The sequence below is a fragment of the Mchenga conophoros genome, linkage group LG9 (genome assembly GCF_057382185.1).
Source record: "Mchenga conophoros isolate Kocher_MC1m ecotype Shallow Benthic linkage group LG9, M_conophoros_male_GT1.1, whole genome shotgun sequence".
Classification (NCBI taxonomy): domain Eukaryota; kingdom Metazoa; phylum Chordata; class Actinopteri; order Cichliformes; family Cichlidae; genus Mchenga; species Mchenga conophoros.
The window spans coordinates 6,211,655-6,231,040 of record NC_140534.1 but is presented as its reverse complement, the minus strand read 5'-3'; the positions used below and the strand labels follow the sequence as shown (position 1 = coordinate 6,231,040).

The 19,386-nt window shown below is 39.0% G+C and overlaps 1 protein-coding gene across 1 annotated transcript in view; it reads right to left on the bottom strand.

Moving 5' to 3' along the window:
* Positions 1-18,593, bottom strand: part of rsu1 (Ras suppressor protein 1) — a 39,586-nt gene extending 20,993 nt beyond the window's left edge. Inside the window, exons 1-8 of the mRNA XM_085286230.1 lie at positions 18,465-18,593; positions 18,200-18,314; positions 16,819-16,869; positions 11,735-11,855; positions 6,530-6,648; positions 5,661-5,743; positions 5,418-5,532; positions 4,695-4,827 (exon numbers count right to left, since the gene is read on the bottom strand). Of these exons, the coding sequence (XP_085142356.1) occupies positions 4,695-4,827; positions 5,418-5,532; positions 5,661-5,743; positions 6,530-6,648; positions 11,735-11,855; positions 16,819-16,869; positions 18,200-18,308 (731 nt within the window). The 5' untranslated portion in view covers positions 18,309-18,314; positions 18,465-18,593. The remainder of the gene's footprint in view (positions 1-4,694; positions 4,828-5,417; positions 5,533-5,660; positions 5,744-6,529; positions 6,649-11,734; positions 11,856-16,818; positions 16,870-18,199; positions 18,315-18,464) is intronic.
* Positions 18,594-19,386: the final 793 nt, after the last annotated feature.

Sequence of the window (19,386 nt, the reverse complement as noted above, 5' to 3'; positions counted from 1 at the left end):
ACACGTGGGAAATTTGTTGAATGGTTGCAGAGTCTAATTACTGATACGTTAGTTATAAAAAATTACGAGAAGAAAAGATAAGAAAGAAAGAAACTCAGAATGAGCAGAGCTGCTGTAACAGGCTGCCGCACACGGGGGGCGCCGGAAGTCGCATATATCTCTCGGCTGGCCTGGGAACGCCTTGGTGTTCCCCCAGATAAGCTAAAGGAGGTGGCTGGGGAGAGGGAGGTCTGGGCTTCTCTGCTTAGGCTGCTGCTCACACGACCCGGCCCCGGATAAAGCGAAAGAAGATGGATGGATGGATGGATGGATGGATAGACTAGAAGTAACCACCACACAAACCAGTTCCTCAGCATCACTCCAGAGACAGAATGTGTCAATGGAAAATTGTATGAGCAATACAGATAAAAGAAGGCAGTCCTTCACATTTGTTTAAAGTGTGAAGTGAAGAAAATATCCTTGTCAAAATCACACCAAGAATCCTCAGTGCTACTTTGCATCTTTATCTGATAGAAAGACTGATTTGTGTCATTTGTTTTTATGACAAATACAGTGGTATTCTTCAGGATACTAGAAGACGCACCTATGGTAACGTTTTAAAAATCTTCGATGCCATCTTTCTCAATTTATTGTATTCACAACATTTTCAGAAAACTTGGCCCCTGACCTGGACCTAAATGTCAAAGGATTGGAAAAAGAATTTTTTGTAGATGCACGCATGGTATCTTCTTCTGTAATTAATCGCATTCAAAAGACATTCTAAAAACTTAACCTCAGATTTTGACGTTGAGGCTGAACTCATCTGTACTTTTTAGTAGATGCACCTAGTATGAATTTCAAAATCCAAAGCCGCACAGTACATTACTTTTAATAGCAACAACATATTCTAATCTGTAAAGTTAAAATAGTATTAAATGTGAATAGTGTTGTCAAATGCTGCATTGAAGTCTTGGAGGACAAGCACAGAGATAAGATCACTCTGAAGCCACAAAAATATCATTATTATTACTTTACTAGTGCCATTTTGTGCCTTGATGAACTCCAAATAATTCCTAAAATCCTACAACAGCTTGACAATTTTGTTTTACATCTGATACTACAGTTACTTTTCAGCAATTATAACAGCCTATGTACCTTGTTAATTAAAGATAAACCGATCACATTTAGTTTTTTGTTTCCCAGGAATCCCAGGAGCTATGTTGTCTGGGGGCTTTCGACCACTCGTAGGGTCTCCCATAGCATATTGGTCCTGGGTGAGGGACCAGACAAAGAGCGATACAAAAATTGCTGTGAATGAAAGACCAAGGGAACAGTTCACCTTGCTTGGGATAGTTAACAGGGCCCCGCCTTGAAGCCAGGCCTGGGGAGGGTGCCTGTGTTGGAGCGTCTGGTGGCCGGGCCTTAGTCCAAGGGGCCTGACCGGGCAAAGCCAGAAAAAAGGACATAGGCCCACCACCTGCAGGAGGCACCGCAGGGATCGGGGTGTGTGTGTGCTGGGCAGCAGCCAGGGGAGGAGAACCTGGCGGACTGATCTCTGGCAGACGGAAGAAGCCTGAGCAAGTGTGTGGGGTTGAGGAGTACCAACTAGATGTAGGTATGGGATGTAGCATGGCTTGGGCTGCGGAACCAATCTCCTGGAGAGGGGCTGGAGTCTGTCTTATTCTGGAATTGGTCTTGGTGAGAGGCAGCGGGCTGGGATGGGTATCTTAGTAGATCTTCTGAGTTCTTCCGGTGAACAAGAAGGTTTGTTCCCTGCACCTTCAGGTCGGATGCTTATGCGCTGAATGACAGTTTAGAGTACCTGACCTTCTTGGAGTCCCAAGGTAGGGTGCTATACCTGGGGACCCTGTGGTCTTACACTCATATGGGGAACGACAGTGAGACCTGGAGGGGCATGATTGGGAGGAATGACCTGCCAGGGTGGCTGGCTCCTCCCTTACAGATCAGAGTAGAGTCGTTACTCCTCCATATCGAAATAAGCCAGTTGAGGTGGTTTGGGCATCTAACAAGGATGCCTCCTCGGTGAAGTGCTCCGTGCATGTCCCACTGGGAGGAGGCCCTGGGGTAGACCCAGGACACGCTGGAGGGAGTGGCCGGGCAAAGGGAGGTCTGGGCTCCTCAGCTTAGGCTGCTGCCCCTGTGACTTGGCCCCAGATAAGCAGAAGAAGATGGATGGATGCATAGATTTAAAATCACATCATTAAATAATGGTAAGACTTCTTTGAAGAGTTATGTAGGGATGGGGGTCAAATAGATGTTTGGTTTGGAACTATTAAAGTTAGTTCAGAGAGGGAAAAAGAAAAAGAGGGAAAAAGAAAAAATCTGAAACTACTGCAGTTGCTGTACTCCTGCTACATCGATGAGAATACTGTAATAACTTTTTTAAAATATACACATTTTCTTTTTAAAGAATTTCATGAAGGCATTAGCCATGTATTCCTTTAGAACTAAATGAATCAAAGAAAGAGACAGAGGGAATGGCACTTCCATGCCTGAGAAACTATTATTATGCTGAACAATTGATCCCCGTACTGCACTGGTGTAACAGAGGCTATAAAGCCAAGTGGAAGGAACTAGAATTTAGAATGTCATCTAATGTCATTTAGAATGTCAACAGGGAAGCTGCTGTTGTGTTATCTGTTGTTATCTGTGTTCTGTTGTTATCTGCTGTGTTGTTTCACCCACTTTGTGATCCTGTCATTGATTTAATAATCAACTAGCTCTAAGACGGATCAACAAGCTCTAACGAAGAAAAGTTCACTTTGTTGATGCTCCCATCCACCACCGTTTGTTTTACACTGCGAAAATCAACAGTAAAGCTAAAGAACCAATGCTACATTAAAAAATGCATAAGAACTGTAAACTCAGCTTGATACGATGTTTAAATTAGACAGCTCGTTGAAGGCTGAAGGCAGCCATCCCACTTTCTGTCGCAGTGATAAATGGTTATAATGCATAATTTCCGTATAATGCAAAATATTTTAATCCTGGTCAAAAAAGGCTTAAAACCCACGTTTCTGTCTTTAGTTTATAAAAACTGAGGGATAATCATGATCTTGAACAGAAGGACTTTTCAGATGCAACCATGTATGTGGTATCCGAAAAAGATAAAACATATATCAAAATCATCAGTTAAGAAATATAATTACGGGCATTGTAAGGATGCAGCTCTGTGATTAAAGCAGAACTGTTACAGCCAACATTAGACTCAAAATGTTTTGTCATTTTAAATTAGGCTTTTGTTGCACCATAAATAATACCATCAAAAAATCTGTATGAAAAACTGTCCCAAGCTAAGAATGATAGTGTCATATTAAAAAACATGGAAAAAAGGAGGAAAAGGACTATCCTCTGAGGACTAGAAGGAATTATGTAACTTTCAACACTGACTCAGTAACAATGAGTCTGTATGGAAGCTTATGTTGTCCCGATAGTGGAGCATTACATATCACGGTGTATTATGGTGAGTGGTCTGATCAGAGAAATGTATTCTACCAAATACAGAGAGATCCCTCAAGAAATTCGCCACAGAAAAAGTGTGTTCTAAGGCCATTTCCACATTAACATGAACACTATATGAGGCATTATATTTTATACTCTAGACTCCCACATTGCTGCCTTTTTAGAGTACCACATAGATCTGAGGCAAACTCAACATACCCATGATGTTTACTTATCTTGTCTAACACATTCCAACACACACCTTTGTTTGACTGCACCAAAAGAATAAAAAGCTGCTCAAAGGCCATAGAACTATGGATTAATTAAATCTAAAAACACAAAACAAAAACAAAAACAAAAAAACAAACATTCCCTGAGTTCCCATTGATGCTTTTGAGGGAAAGATAACGCTTGATACATTATGTAAAACTATCTGCACACTGGAGCCTACATCTTGTACTGATGGGGAGATCATGGTCCAGTGAAATGATAGGTCAGTATGTTGATCAGATATTACAATGGATACAACATACTATGGCAACGGCAAAGCCTGACTTTACATTTTCAAGCCCTGCATCTTGCGCGTCTTCTTGTTTCATTTTTACTGGAGACCACAATGTTTGTATTTCCACCATCAGCCTTCTCGATTGGTCTTTTGGTAATTAGTTCACTAGTAATGACTTTAAAATGCATATTAAAAATAATTAAAATAATAAAATAATAAAAATCAAGACATTTAAGTGCTGAAGAAAAATATTTTGTGTGTGGGTCAAAAAAAAAAAAAAGAGTTCAAATCAGACAAAGTGTGACATTTGTATGCACTACTCTATATCTTCACGGTGCTATAACAAATCTCACAGAAGTATGCAAACATATAGTGGAATGGAATTTGTTTGAGACATGGTCTTTTTGTCTCTCTCGCCCACAGCCACACAGTGCAGGGATCAGTTCCAGAGCATGCCTCAGAGCAGCAGTTTGAAGCATTCACACAGAGGATTTGCAGCATGTCCTGCTGCTTGGAACAAAGAATTAATAGCAGTCTTCTGCTTTCCAGTGTAGACTCTAACTTTCTTCTCCGCCAAAGTACCCTTTGCATGTATGTGTGTGTATATATATATATATATATATATATATATATATATATATATATATATATATATATATATATATATATATATATATTACTGCGACAAAGAATGCAAGCATTGCAGATAAACATATACATTTGTGTGTGTGTAACTTGTAATACTTACTATTTATAGGTCTCGGAACGAACATATTCAAAAACATGGGAGACTCCTAGCTGGAACTGGTCTGCAATGGGAGTAACCCAAGGATTATTCTCTGCTTTAAACACCTGTTTAGGGCCAGTCAGATCCAGATTACCTGTAGACAAGAGGACATACAAACATGCCATTGAAGCATTTTCTCATATGTCTGATGTTTATCTTGTATTCTGCAAACTAATCACATTTACAAAGTTAGATGCAGCTTGCTATACAGCTTCAGAGCCATCAGGTTGAGGGCTTTGATCATGGGAATTGCAGTGCTAATTAGGAAGAGTACAGTACTGCTCTAACAGTTCACCCACCCAGATTTATTCAGTTGGTAGAGAAACTCAGCTCTTGCCTTTACATATGCTTAAGACCCTTTAAAAAGGAAATGTGATGACAAAGAACACAGCTTTTCTCACCAGATTTCTATTTTAAACATAAACACTCAGTTTTAACAGATGAATGTATTTGGATCACAGTGATGATTTAATAATACGTTTTTAGGGCAAAGAGCCAGTCCCCATAATGTAAAGCATTCAGTTTTAGGAAAAAAGACTTTGATTAGGTCTGCGTTAAGTTTGGGTTAGGCTAAGAGATAGGTCCAGGATTTCAGCATCGGTCAGCAGGCAAACTCTCCAGGAAATACACATACAGTAAATCAATATGCTATTCTCTAAAGAGTTGTTTGTATGTGGGCAGTACCAAGTTCCGGGGGCAGAACGGTCAGTCTGTTGCCCTGGATGTGAAGCTCTTTGAGATGAGCTAAATCCCCAATCTCCTTAGGCAGCGAGATCAGATCATTATCTCTAAGACTCAACTAAAGAGAAAAAATACACAAAGCAAAAAGAGGATGCGTTCACTTATTAAACAAGATCACATGCTTACATTGATTTAAAATTCAAATAGGACTTGAATATTCCAAGACTTCTATTCATATTGACTTACTATTTGCAGCTTCGTCAGCTTCCCAATGTCAGCTGGAAGGACCTCAAAGTCATTGTCACTCAAATAAAGAGCTCGCAGAGTTGCTGGAAAACAGAGATCCCTGTTACTTTGTATCCGTGTGCAATGATGGTGGAGAACAACACAACAGCCTAATCAATCAAGAGCAAACTCAGCAACATCATCAACATAAGTTAGCAAGAGACAGGGTGAGTTTCCAAAGTTTCCAAATTAGGCACCTAGTTGTTTATGGAAGGCAAAATATTAAAAAGCTTAACTAAACAAGACCCCGTCCGTCCGTGCAATCTGCGACAGGTTCGCAATTTTGGCCCCATAGGCTGTATTATTGTAGGGTATACCTTAAAATATAAAACGCCTTGAGGCGACTGTTGTTGTGATTTGGCGCTACATGAGTAACACTGAATTGAATTGAATATAGCTTCACTGCCACAAGAATGGGATAAACTAAAATAATTCTATAACTCTTTGAGACTTTGGAAATTCTTTTGGGCAGACTCTATGATTTTGAACTTTTGTGTGTGTGTATGGACGGATATTAATGGGGACCAAAAATTAGTAGTTTACTATACTTGTGGGGACAAACAGCCCTCGTGGGGACCGAAATCCCAGTCCCCACGAGTTTGAAGAACTGTGGTTTTAGTGTCAGGGTTACAATTAGGTTATGGTTAGGTTTAGGGTAAGGGTCAGGGTTAGGCCTTCATTTTTGATGGTTAGGGTTAGGGTAAGGGGCTAGGGAAAGCATTATGTCAACGAGATGTCCCCACAAGGGTATAAATACACAGTGTGTGTGTGTGTGTGTGTGTGTGTGTGTGTGTGTGTGTGTGTGTGTGTGTGTCTTCATGCACACTAACTGAGGTAAAAGAAATTCCCTGGAAGACAGTTCTGGTTCAGGTTGTTATAGGTGAGGTCCAACACCTCCAGAGCAGGCAATGACCCAAATCCTCGGGGCAAGGTACTCAGGCGGTTCATCCTGTGCTCCAAAAAACACAAAACCCATATCATGCATTACATAAAAACAATACACCAACTTCAGCTGTTCGCAGTTTCTGTTTCGAATTTAGGCAATGACTAAATTACTTATTGTGCATCATAACACAATAACATCAACAGAATGTTGAAATCTGAAAAATGTCAAATCTGTGTGTGCAAGGGACAAGGCTGAAAATTAATATAGAATCCTCATCTTTGGGAAGGTTGGCGGTTCGATCCCTGGCTCCCCCAGTCTGCATGCCAATTATCCTCGGGCAAGATATTAACCCCATGTTGCTCACACACAGTATCAGGCAAAAGTATACATACCACCTACTAACATCTTGTTAAATGTCTCTTTGAAAGTTGCACCTTGACCAAGAGTCAGATACCCTCTCTATGTCCAAGAAACTTCTTAAAACTTTCCTTTTTGCTTAAGCATATAATTAGAGCTGGATCAGGTGACTGCTACAAAATGTAATAATTGGTTGCGGCATATGGCTGCTCCGCTCTAAGCCATGTTCTGCCAGAATTAAAGATTTTAAGCTTAAGTATTCCATTCATCAAGATCTGATGCATCACAGATCCCCAACCTAAATAGGACACACACTTCACAGCAATCACCATAGCTATTCTACTTTAGAAACGGGTACAGGTAGAAATGGAGGCTGCAATGCTACTGCTTTTGTTGGTTGTTGAAATTCAAACATTGGCCATTTGATTGGGATCAGCATACACTCTGATTTACCATTCTTCTGGATTCTTCACTGTTGGCAAACTGTTAACATGCTGTCTTTGAGTCCACGTTGAATCAGCAGCAGTGGATAGTTTTTTTAACCTGTAGTTTGCATTTTACTGTCATGTTCTTGTGTTTTCATGCAGCAATAATAAAAGCTCTTTCAAATCGTAACTCATCAATATTTATAGACTACTTCAAGATCTCTCTCCTCCCTGCACAAACTGAATCCAGCTGATCGTAGTCTATGTGAACAAAAGGGGCAGTTTTTTTTTCTCTTTACACTATGTGGACACAGTCTAAGGAGCTTGAAAAGAAAGATGACCGGACTTCTTTAAGTTTCTCTCATTTGAAGAGCTTCTTCAGTTCTACAAGAAATTAGCGGATGTTCCCAGATTTAAGCACTATTGGGAGCATCCCCAAGAAGGTCATGGACCCCCTTTTGATCCTCTACCTCATAGGTGTCAAACTCTGGCCCTACCAAATTATTATTAGAGCTGGCCTACTGGTATTATACAGCTAATATATACAGTATATTGTTTAGTACTAAGCTTTGCTTGTTCCATATTCAGTTTTTCAGCAAAACGTGTTTGAGTCCATAAGAAAAGATTCATTCTTATATCTGGAGGAAGATTTTTTTTTTTCAATAAATATTAATGTTAGCCCACGACTTTGTTCCAGTTTTGAATTTTGGCCCACTGTGCATTTGAGTTTGACACCCTGCTCTACCTAATCACATGAACCCAGGTTTGAAAACAGGTGTGGGTCACAATAGGCCAAGGTTTTGGGTGAACCCATTGTGAAACCCATTGTGATTTCTTTCCTTAGTGACTGTAATATGATTTCTAAATTTACAGATGAGAAATCATCTCAAATGTGGCCATACATCTTGATCTTGCATTTCCACAATTACAGATTCCCATGGTACAAATTTGAATTTTTTGTTTGGGCCTTGTCCTTGATGATTATCATGAACATCGTAACCAAATAAATAGGAACAAAACAAACAAAAGGTGTGAACAGACAGATTAACAGAAAAGGAGGATTTGATAATGGAGGAGACACCAGCTGAGTTTATGCACATATATGCTTTCAGGTAGAAGGAGCTGACAGGTCACAGGGACAACCGTTCTATTTGAGTTCTATGTGTTTGGCAAATGAAATTACGAACCTACGAGGTCCAATCACATCAATGCAAGTCCAGCGACACACATACACATGCGCACACACGTACAGACGCACACTCACAAAACAAAAAAATAAACAGAAAATGAAAAGTGAATGCACAGCCTGAATAGTAGTTTGAGGCTTAGACTATCCAGATCATGTTTGTTTGTGGATCAATACACACCATGGCTCCTCTCCTAATCCTCCTGTCACTGACATCCTGCCTGTGTGAGGCTGCACCCATATCTAAACATACACATACATTCACTTCCAATTTGTGACACAGAAACTGCAGTTTTGATTAGATTAGTTTGTAGTTTTTCTGTAACACTAAAACAATAAATGAAAACTCTTGAGTATTATTTGTGTTGTAAATCACTGGAGATAACCCAGCAAAGAGTCACATAAAGGCTGTGTGTTTGAGCTGAGGTTTAAGCATAAAACACATGCTCTTTTACTCACTTGCTGCTCATCAAATAAACAAACCAATTTAGATAAATTGCTGTAATCAAATCGAAGCTGGAGCAACCTGAGGTTGCACAGACTTAAAAAGGTGGAAAGAGATAAATTTACTGTATACAGTAATGTGTACACACTGGTGTGAGAAAGTATTTCCCCATTCAAACATGAATAGCCTGTCATACCAAAGCACTGAAATTAGATTCAAGTCCAAAACCTTAATTTAGTTTTGTTGAGCCATTCAGAAATAGACTTGCTTATGTCCTTTACATTATTGTCCTGCTACTTAACCAAAGTGTGCTTGAGCATCAGGGTACAAACTGATGGTTGGACATCCTATTTTCTGGTAGAGACCATAATTCGTGACAAGTTGTCCAGGTCCCAAAGCGGCAAAGCAGCCCTGGACCATCCACTATCACCGACGTGTTTGATTCTTGGTATGACAATGTTTTCGTGAAATGTTGTGTTAGCTTTAGGTTATATTTAGATGATATCGTGATTAAACAGACCTGGCAGTAGTTAGCCCTGGGTGCTGGCAAGTGAAATTGAACATGTAGTTAATCATATTATACTAGTAATATTATACTGCAGTTGTAAATGGAAGTTATCACAGTATAGTGGTGCAATAGATGAGCCTTTCTGCTAGTTGAAGAGTCTTCCACAATATTTTCATTTTTTTATTGTTCATTTATTTATTTTGATTCACTTATTAATATATTGATATTTAGTGTCTCTGGATCGCAATATCGCTATGCAAAATATCACAATACTGCGCCATATCAATTTTTCTCACTTACCTCTATTGCACAAGCAACCTTACCTCAAACGATTCAGTCTGACTTGGACTGAGTACAACTGCTCTCCGCAAAGTTGTCAAAGGTTTGAAAATGATTGCTGTCTAATTTAAAAATACAGATTGCCAACATGTTGTCATCAGTCTGACTGAGTCTTTTTGATTTGAAGCGACTCGCCTCAACTGGCTGCCAGCTAATTGCACTCTGGTGATAATGCTTTAGAATTGGAAGGTTGCAGAGCACAAATGTAAGAGTTTTATTCAAATTTTTGTTAAATGTAAACATCTAGAGATATTTGATTCTTGATGATTTATGACAGTTAATTGCTTTACAATCATAAAAAGATTTCATTTAATAGCCATCTTGACACCATTTAATCGCAGGCTAATGGACTGAAGACATAGTGTACATTTTCATTTTCACTGCTATACTGATGACACCCAGCTCTATCTATCTATGAAGCCAGATAACACACACCAATAGTTAAACTGCAAGAATGTATCAAAGACATAAAGACCTGGATGGCCGCTAACTTTCTGCTCCTTAATTCAGATAAAACTGAAGTTATTGTACTCGGCCCTGAAAATCTTAGAAATATGGTATCTAACCAGATTCTTACTCTGGATGGCATTACCTTGGCCTCCAGTAACACTGTGAGGAACCTTGGAGTGATTTTTGACCAGGATATGTCCTTCAACGCACATATTAAACAAATATGTAAGACTGCGTTCTTCCATTTGCACAACATCTCTAAAATGAGAGAGCATATTTCTCCTGTTTTGGCTTCCCTTCATTGGCTCCCTGTTAAATTCAGAATTGAATTCAAAATCCTGCTCCTCACATACAAGGTCTTAAATAATCAGGCCCCATCTTATCTTAATGACCTTGTAGTACCATATCACCCTATTAGAGCACTTCGCTCTCGCTCTGCAGGCCTACTTGTTGTTCCTAGAGTATTTAAAAGTAGAATGGGAGGGAGAGCCTTCAGTTTTCAGGCCCCTCTTCTGTGGAACCAGCTTCCAGTTTGGATTCGGGAGACAGACATTATCTCTACTTTCAAGATTAGGCTTAAAACTTTCCTTTTTGCTAAAGCATATAGTTAAGGCTGGACCAGGTGACCCTGAATCCTCCCTTAGTTATGCTGCAATAAGCATAGGCTCCTGGAGGACTCCATGATGCATTGAGTTTTTCCTTTTCAGTCACCTTTTTCACACACTATGTGTTAATAGACCTCTCTGCATTGAATCGTACCCGTTATTAATCTCTGTCTCTCTTGCACAGCATGTCTTTTATCCTGTCTTCCTTCTCTCTCCCCAACCGGTCGCAGCAGATGGCCCCGCCCCTCCCTGAGCCTGGTTCTGCCGGAGGTTTCTTCCTGTCAAAAGGGAGTTTTTCTTTCCCACTGTCGCCAAAGTGCTTGCACATAGGGGGTCATGATTGTTGGGTTTTTCTCTGTATGTATTACTGTAGGGTCTACCTTACAATATAAAGCACCTTGAGGCGACTGTTGTTGTGATTTGGTGCTGCATAAATAAAACTGAATTGAATTGAATTGAAAGCAGTCTGACTCCGTCTTACGGCAACATTTATGGTAAGTTTTAGTAACAGTGTTGGTATGCTTGACAATTTCCCTGTGTAGCAAATAAAATAACATAAAGCAAATAACTTTATTAGATAAAACAGATAATGAAAGATAATTATGAGGGCATAATTCACTGTTGAAAAAAATGTGACAAACTGCAATGTATCGTATTGCAGTACTTAACATATTTCAAAATATTAAAAATCCCAAAACACTGTATCATGAGCAAAGTATTGTGACAATATCATATTGTAGGGTTTCTGGCCATTCCCACCTATATCCAGCATGGACAGCTAGGGAACAATAAAGAGTAGGTGGCGATTGTAAACGAGGTAACAATAGCACATACCCAAGGTTGAGGTGTTTCAGCTTCTGAAGGCTGCTGATCTGAGTAGGAAGCTCTTCAATCTGGTTGTTGAACATGTTTAGAACTTCCAGGTTCTTCAGTTCTGAGATGTTAGCAGGGACAGCTGGAAAACACCAACACAGGGAAAATAAATGATAAGTATATCCAGCATACTGGGAACATTAGCACAAAAACACACTTCTCCTGGATGTCTGAAAATATTGATTGTGTGGTATCACACAGGTACCATCTCTACAGCGAGGATACCATCAGCAACTCGGGCCTTGTTCCGAGACAACTGACTTTTTAACTAACCCTACACACCCACCATTTACCAGGTTGTTTACAACAAAAACATACATACTGTGACAAGAACATCGCCTTCCCAACTCTGATCACCAGTTCATCATCATCAACTTGATTAAACACTGTGTTGACCAACCTTGATATAAGATTGAAGAGTATAAACGAGGCAGTTTTACTCTTCCCTACTATTTACAGTTCTACTGATGATCGGTGGACATTTGAACAGAGACAAGTTATTAGAAAGGATAAACCAACTAGGCCCTGACATGAATGCTGCCAGGAGGATGAGTGTTAAAGTGGTGAGGTCTGGGCATACTGATAGGCTTCGTAGGACTTGCGCGTGAACATGTGTGTGTGTGTGTGTGTATTTTTAACTTGTTAGTTGAAATGTGCAATATCTACTTTCTACATTTTAAAAATAATTGAAGATAAATCTGTGGAATTCAGATCAAGCCTTCCACAAAAACAACATTAACACAAAGTCTGTGTCTGTAAGGTAAATATTGTTTCAGTCCAATTTAAGATTATATGTGGTCAAAAGAGTTTGAAAGAAATTATATATTGTATTACCACTGTTTGTTAGATTGACCACATATAAGTAGCTTATCTTAATGGCATGCCCGTCTTGGGCTATGGTGGGCTAAAGACTGGGGTGGAATTGTGGGACTGGGTGGGGATGGTAGGTTCTTGGTTCAGCCTTTGCTCCCTGGTCTCTCGTTGGGTGGGATTGGACTTCACCTTTCTTGCTTCTTTTAATGCACAGCATTAGCCTAGCACAAGCTCACCTATCAGATTTATAATAAGTGTATTAACTATAGTTGTTAGGAGCAGATTGGGATGATGGTGGGATGCTGCCCCACACAACACAGGACCCGAAGAGTTTCAGGGCGATTCAGAACAGCGTTCGGGACAGATCATCTCCTTGGTAAATTCCACACTTGATGGTGACTCGTGCAATCGGCTTTATGCTGGCATCTGGTGTTTTTTGCCACATCCTCATCGATTTTCTAATGAAAGCTGTTAGGGTCCTGAGTCATAGGCCTTTGTATAGACAATCTAGGTGATGGACAGGTTGGTCAGTGTGGTATTGCAGTCTTGAGTGATTACTCTTGCGCATCACAAGCTCACCCCTCTGGTGAATCTTCCAATTCCCTTCTGGACCCTGCTCATGTGTTGAGTCATGTGCCTGCTCATCTTAGCTGCTGTGACGCCTGAGGTCACTAGTTGGATAGGACCGCACCCTTTTGGGGATCCTTCAGGATCAGGACTGTCAGGCCTTCTGTTAGCCATTGCAGGTGTGTCTCATTCATTAGCATTTCATTCGTTTGTACTGCCAGACGGCCATATCTTCTTTAGCCAGTAGGTGTGAATGATGCCTTTGCTTTATATCATGAAGCGTGCCAGTGCCCTACGCTGAAAAACAGGCCGACACCATTATGTTAGCACCTCCAAACTTCACTGTTGGTATGGTGTTTATGGGGTGATATGCAGTGCCTTTTGACCACGGAACATGGTGTTTATTATGGCATCCAAAAAATTCAATTTTGGTCTTATCTGACCAGACTATATTCTCCTTATCTAAATATTGTTGAGCAAATTTTAAACGCCTTTCAATATGCTTTTCCTTCAACAATGTAGTCTTGCATGGTAAGCATGCATACAGTTTAGATATTCTTCTGTAACCAATGCCATCAGGAAGGTCTTGAGAGAGCTCTCATTGGTTTTACCCATCATGAGATGTTTCTTGTGTGACACCCGTTTACAGGCCATCAGTTTGGACTGAACCAGCTGACATTAATTTGCACTAAGTGGCAGGATTACGTTCTAATTACTGATGGATTTCAGCTGGTGTCGTGACTTTCCATGCCTTTTTGCGCCCCTCTTTCTTCATGTGCGCAATACATTCTCCCTGTGTCATTTCTTGATATTACACATAATTTATGGACATCTATGATTTGATTTCTATGTATGTGTGGATTAGATGGGTTGTTACCGACATCTAGTAAGGATTTTAATGTCCCTAATGCCCAGTTAGAAACATATTTAGTGACGCAATCAATACTTATTTTCCGTGCTGCGTGTATATCTTTTTATTATGTCCTCTACACTTGTCACCTTATTTAGTTTTTTAACTCATAAGCTAGTGTTTTACATGACTTGAGGACATACAAACTGAATAAACACAAGACCAGCGTGAAAGTGTGAGTATATGCTAGTGAAGGAGGACTCGGCAGGCTTGAAAACCACATATTAGTGCTTGTGATAATAATGACAGCAAACAGTAAGGTGTGTGTAAGTGTCAGTGAAGTCTCTTCTCATTCCTCCTGTGGGCCACTATCAATGAAATACCACAACCTCCTAACCATGTGAACAAACCTACAGTATTTATGAGGCTTTCTGTACAATATATGATATTGATTTCCATACAGGCTCTTTGGATGGTTGGAGAGCTACTGTATTATTAGTTTGCATGTTCGTGTATTTGAACAAGAAAACCTTTTCAGCCATGCTTGAAAACACTGATATAAAGAAAAGTTTGGTGCAGCAGGTCTTCAATACCTTCTTTATGCCAGTAGTATTCATCATTAATCATTTAAATGGTCTGAAAAATCACGAGAAAGATCAGGTGTGAGAATGGGATAGAATCAAACGTATAGAACAATATAAACCAGAATCCTGAAAATAAGAAAACATTTCTGTTAGGAGACAGTCACCGTTTCCACTCCTTTGGAGTTCTAAGGTAATATGATCCAATATAATACTACAAACAGTATAGACTGTCCAGTTTTTAAGACAAGTGTTAAGACACTTGTCTTAAAAACTTGACAAGTGTCTTAACACTTGTCTTTCCTCTATTATTAGAGGAAAGATGATCCTCTAATAATAGAGGATCATCTTTCCTCTATTATTATAATACAGTCTTTACGTTGCAATAAAAACCACCTTGACATGACTTCTGTTGTGAATGGGTTTATAGTATTACAATTATAACAGTGCATTTATATTATAGTACTGCACTGTACTGTAACTGTTAGAGTAAAAAGTATTTCCGAAGTGCTGTGAAACAGAGCAAAGAAATTTTTCACACAGCTTCACCAAACATCCTAGTTTTATTTTGGATGCTTACACGATTTTACTTGTTTTAAAAAGAAACTAAATTCACCAGCAGCAATGCATTGTCTCCAGATTCAGTTTTGCTGCTGACTGCTTGAGGTGTTCTTCAAAGTGAACAAAAGATGTGCTTCCAGTATCTTTCTCCAGGTCATCTTTAGCATATTTGAGTCTATATCACAAGTTGAGTTCTTATTGGTCCGTAGCCTCCTAGCCCATTGATGTGCAAGGTCTAGTGATTGTCTTCTATGAAACTACAATTCACAACTTAGCCAAGTCATTCATTTGTATCTTTTGGGACTTTTAGACACATCTCTCACTAGTTTTTGAAATGTTTTGCTTACAGCTCAAGCCTTTGCTGAAGTTTTTATAATATGTATAAATTGGAAGCTAACTCTCAGTTTTACCTTGATTTTACAAGCTTTAAGCTAAGGCATATCACTGCACAGCAGTGGTTTGTGCTATGGCTTAATAAAAAGGTCAGTTTTTTAGACGACTAATAATATTGATCCTGGTCTTATTTTCTCTGAAATAATTCAGTTACACACATCCTACTTCTTCATGTAGTTTTACATTTAGTTTATATTTCTAATAATTAGCTTTTATGAAAAATGTAAATTATCCTTTTATTAACATCACATCAATCAGCAAGACACGATAACCAAAACCCAAGATGTAGTTTCATACCAGTATAAAAACAGCTTAGTGAATGTGTGTAGTGAGCCTGTGATGACCTCTGCTGGTGCAAAATACAATCACATGACTTCAATGCCATTAGATATTACAAAGTAGTCCCCTCCAGTTCCCTATTTATGATATAAACGGTGTCTTTGTTTCAGGTGTTAAACATCCTGCAGATCAAGTGTATTTATGTATGTATGGGGATTTTATGCAAACAGCTCTTAGAACAGAGCTAGTTAAACAAGGATGGGAAATGATAAATCAATATGAACACTACAAGTAGTCCAATGGAACTCCTTTATATGTCTACACCATCTGAAACTCCAACCAGGGTTTACCATTCACTCAATATACAGCAAGTATATACACAACATGACCTTGCTTCAAATTCATGCCATGCTTCACTTGCTCAGTGATGCTATCTAACAGGACTGAGAGATGGGCTCCTATCTCTGTCTGTTATACCACGAAGGGTGGACTGGTTCAGGGCACCATCAATTTATTTACAGTTGTGGTCAAAAGTTTGCAAAAACTCATCACTATACTCATGCCCAGTATATGTAATCTTTTGACCGCAACTGTATTTATAAACTACAAGTCTTCAATCTGTTACTGCTTGCCCTGTTGCACAAATGAATAGAATGCCTTTATTGTCATTATACAGATGTACAATGGGATACAAATGAGTTCAAATCCCAGCTTTAGTGATGAAAAGAGAACAGTATGAATGTGAATACACAGACTGGGCCTACCACTGACATAACAGGATATTATGGTTAGTTGATGCTGTCCAGATGTTTGACTTGAATAAGACTTTTTATTGATTCTAATATGCCAATGTTTTCCTTTTAACATAGCCTGCAGGCTAATTATTTTACAATATGCCTTACTCTAGATCTGACAAGTTAAAATGATGGCAAGCTTCACAGGGTTGTTTGATATTAAACAGCTTAATATCTGAGAGAGCAGAGAAAGAGATAAGAAGTTACCTGTGAGCTTGTTGTGGCTGAGGACCAGCTGAGTGATATTAGACAGGGTGACTGAAACGACAAGGAATATCAAGTCAACAAAGCAAGGTGACAAAGTGATGACAAGGTACAAGTGTGTGTTATGTTGTTGCACTGTTACCACCAACACAGAGTAGAAGTAGTAAATATATAATACATTGTATAACCAAGAGTCAAAGTTGGAACAATCTGGAATGAGGTTGAGCTCATAAGCAGTTAAATCTGACAGGCAGTTAATACAAAATGTTACCGAGTTCATTTTTCATGGGTTGCAATGTCAGGAACCTGCATACAAAAGCTCCTTGATACAAAGTCTTTTCATGGGCCCGCATGTATGTATTCTTGCTCTCACGGTACTTTTGCATCTAGCCACTTGTAGGCAAATGTTTATATTATACATCCATTCATTCTCTTCTGCTTATCCTGTTCGTGTGGAGTGAGGGGTGTGAGGTGTTCTGCAGTCTCTCCCACCTATCATGGGATCACTGACTCTCACGCCTAGGCCCCATTTAGAATCATCAGTTAACTTAATCCCACTAACTGCATGTCTTTGAACTGTGGGAAGAAGCTGGAGAACCCGGAGAGAACCTATGCAGAACCTATGAAAAGTTATTGTTGAAGCAAAACAGAGTTATGTATAAGAACTCAGTTCAAAAAGTAAGGGAACATTTGTTTGGCCAATTTCTTTGTTGTAACAATTCTTTTTGCCAATAAATGTCAGGATACCATAAGAAAGCCTGTTTATTCCATAACTTCCTTCAGGATTAATAAAGTATTTCTGATTATTTGCCCTTAAATGGTGCCAAATTTAATCAACTAAGTAGAGTATGAGTATGTGGTTTCTGCCCATGAAAAACTTCCAAATCTTCTGCTACTGATACTTCTGCTAATTGGACTGAATGAATTAAGTCTGAAGAAAACTGACATACTGAAAACGTAATGATCTATTCATTTAACAAACGGCCTCAGCAGCATGAGGAAGAACCATACACAGTCCTCCCCGTCCTCCTCGTTCATCTTCAAGAAGCGTTATTACAACAAACACCTGACCAAAAAACTATTTCGTTACTACTTATTTTAAGTGAATATATAATTCTGTTTTGGCCAGTAACAACAGCTTTTCACATCACATTATAGTCACTGTACAACGGTACACACGCTTTAAACATGACGCTATTAGAATACCACAGTTGGAAGTGACGGTCGCAGATGGCTTTCAACAATGTATATTAGTCAGGAGTGGGAACACCAAGCAGTCTTCTCTGTGTGTGTAACTTCTGTGTTATTTCTAGGGTACTTTGACTGTTACGTTAGCAGGCTTAAGAAAGTTTCGAGCTTAAATGGAAGACGGTCTTTTTCTTACATAGTCCTGGGATGTCGAGCATGTTCGAAATACCCCTATCGCACATCTCCACCTCCGGAAGGTTCTTATCTCGACACTCCTCCACAATCTTCTTCAAAGACTTGGACATTTTTTCCTGAAAATCCAAAAAATACAGACGTGTTTAGAAACTCGCAATCTGTAGCTACACTGCAACGCTGAAAGGGGAAGCTCCGCCTCTTCACAATTCTTCTATTTAGCAACGCAAAAAACGGAAGACAGTTGTGTTGAAACGAGATGGGCTTACCGTTAAGAAAAGACCGACAAAAAAAGTAAAAAAGAAAAGAAGGAATTTTAGATTTTTAAAATCCTGACACAGCCGTCCTTACAAGCGCACGCCCTACCGGAAGTTTATGTGAGCACTACCATTCCATACTAGGATATTTCCTGTTCCTAGACGCGGTCAGCCACACCTCGGCTTCAGTGCAGCGGTGAACAACGTTGTTAGCAACATTGTTCAAAGTTTAAAAATAGTAAAAAAAAAAATAAATGATACTGGACACTACTACCGTTATAACTACTATTATTATTATTTAATAATAGTTATATACAGGTCTCCCTTGTAAATGAGACATCGAGTCTCTGGGACTACCTGTAGAAATAAAGATAATATAACTACCAGTTTGTGCTAGCAAAAATTTAAAAAAGTAAGCTAAAAATGTATATTTTCTATTTAATTCAATTTTATTTCACAAATGTTATTATTCTCCCATTTTGTTTTATTTTTCCATTTATGTTTCCAGTTTGTTTTCCATTTATTTATTTGAAGACGAAATCGCTAATAGATTTCTTTTTATTAAGATGGGACAAATTAATTTGACATCACTGCTATAAGGCAGAGGAAACAGGCCAAAGGAGGCATGCAAGGGGAGCTATAATCAAGGATTTGTAGATGTATGATTTTTTTTACCTGAAAATACATAAAGCTTGGACAGAAGGATTCTTTTTTTTTCTTCATTTGTCAGCTTTTTGAGAAGGTCAAATATTCTGCCCTCTCCTCTTTCTGTGTGGTTAAAAATATATTATATTGTCACATTGTGCTCTGTTGTGAATTCATACTGGGAAAATAGGAGCAAACACAATCAAACGTTTTGGATATTAACAGAGATTTGCTCTTTCAGAAAACGTCGATTTGGATTTGGTACATGTTGTCATTTCTGATTTATTTT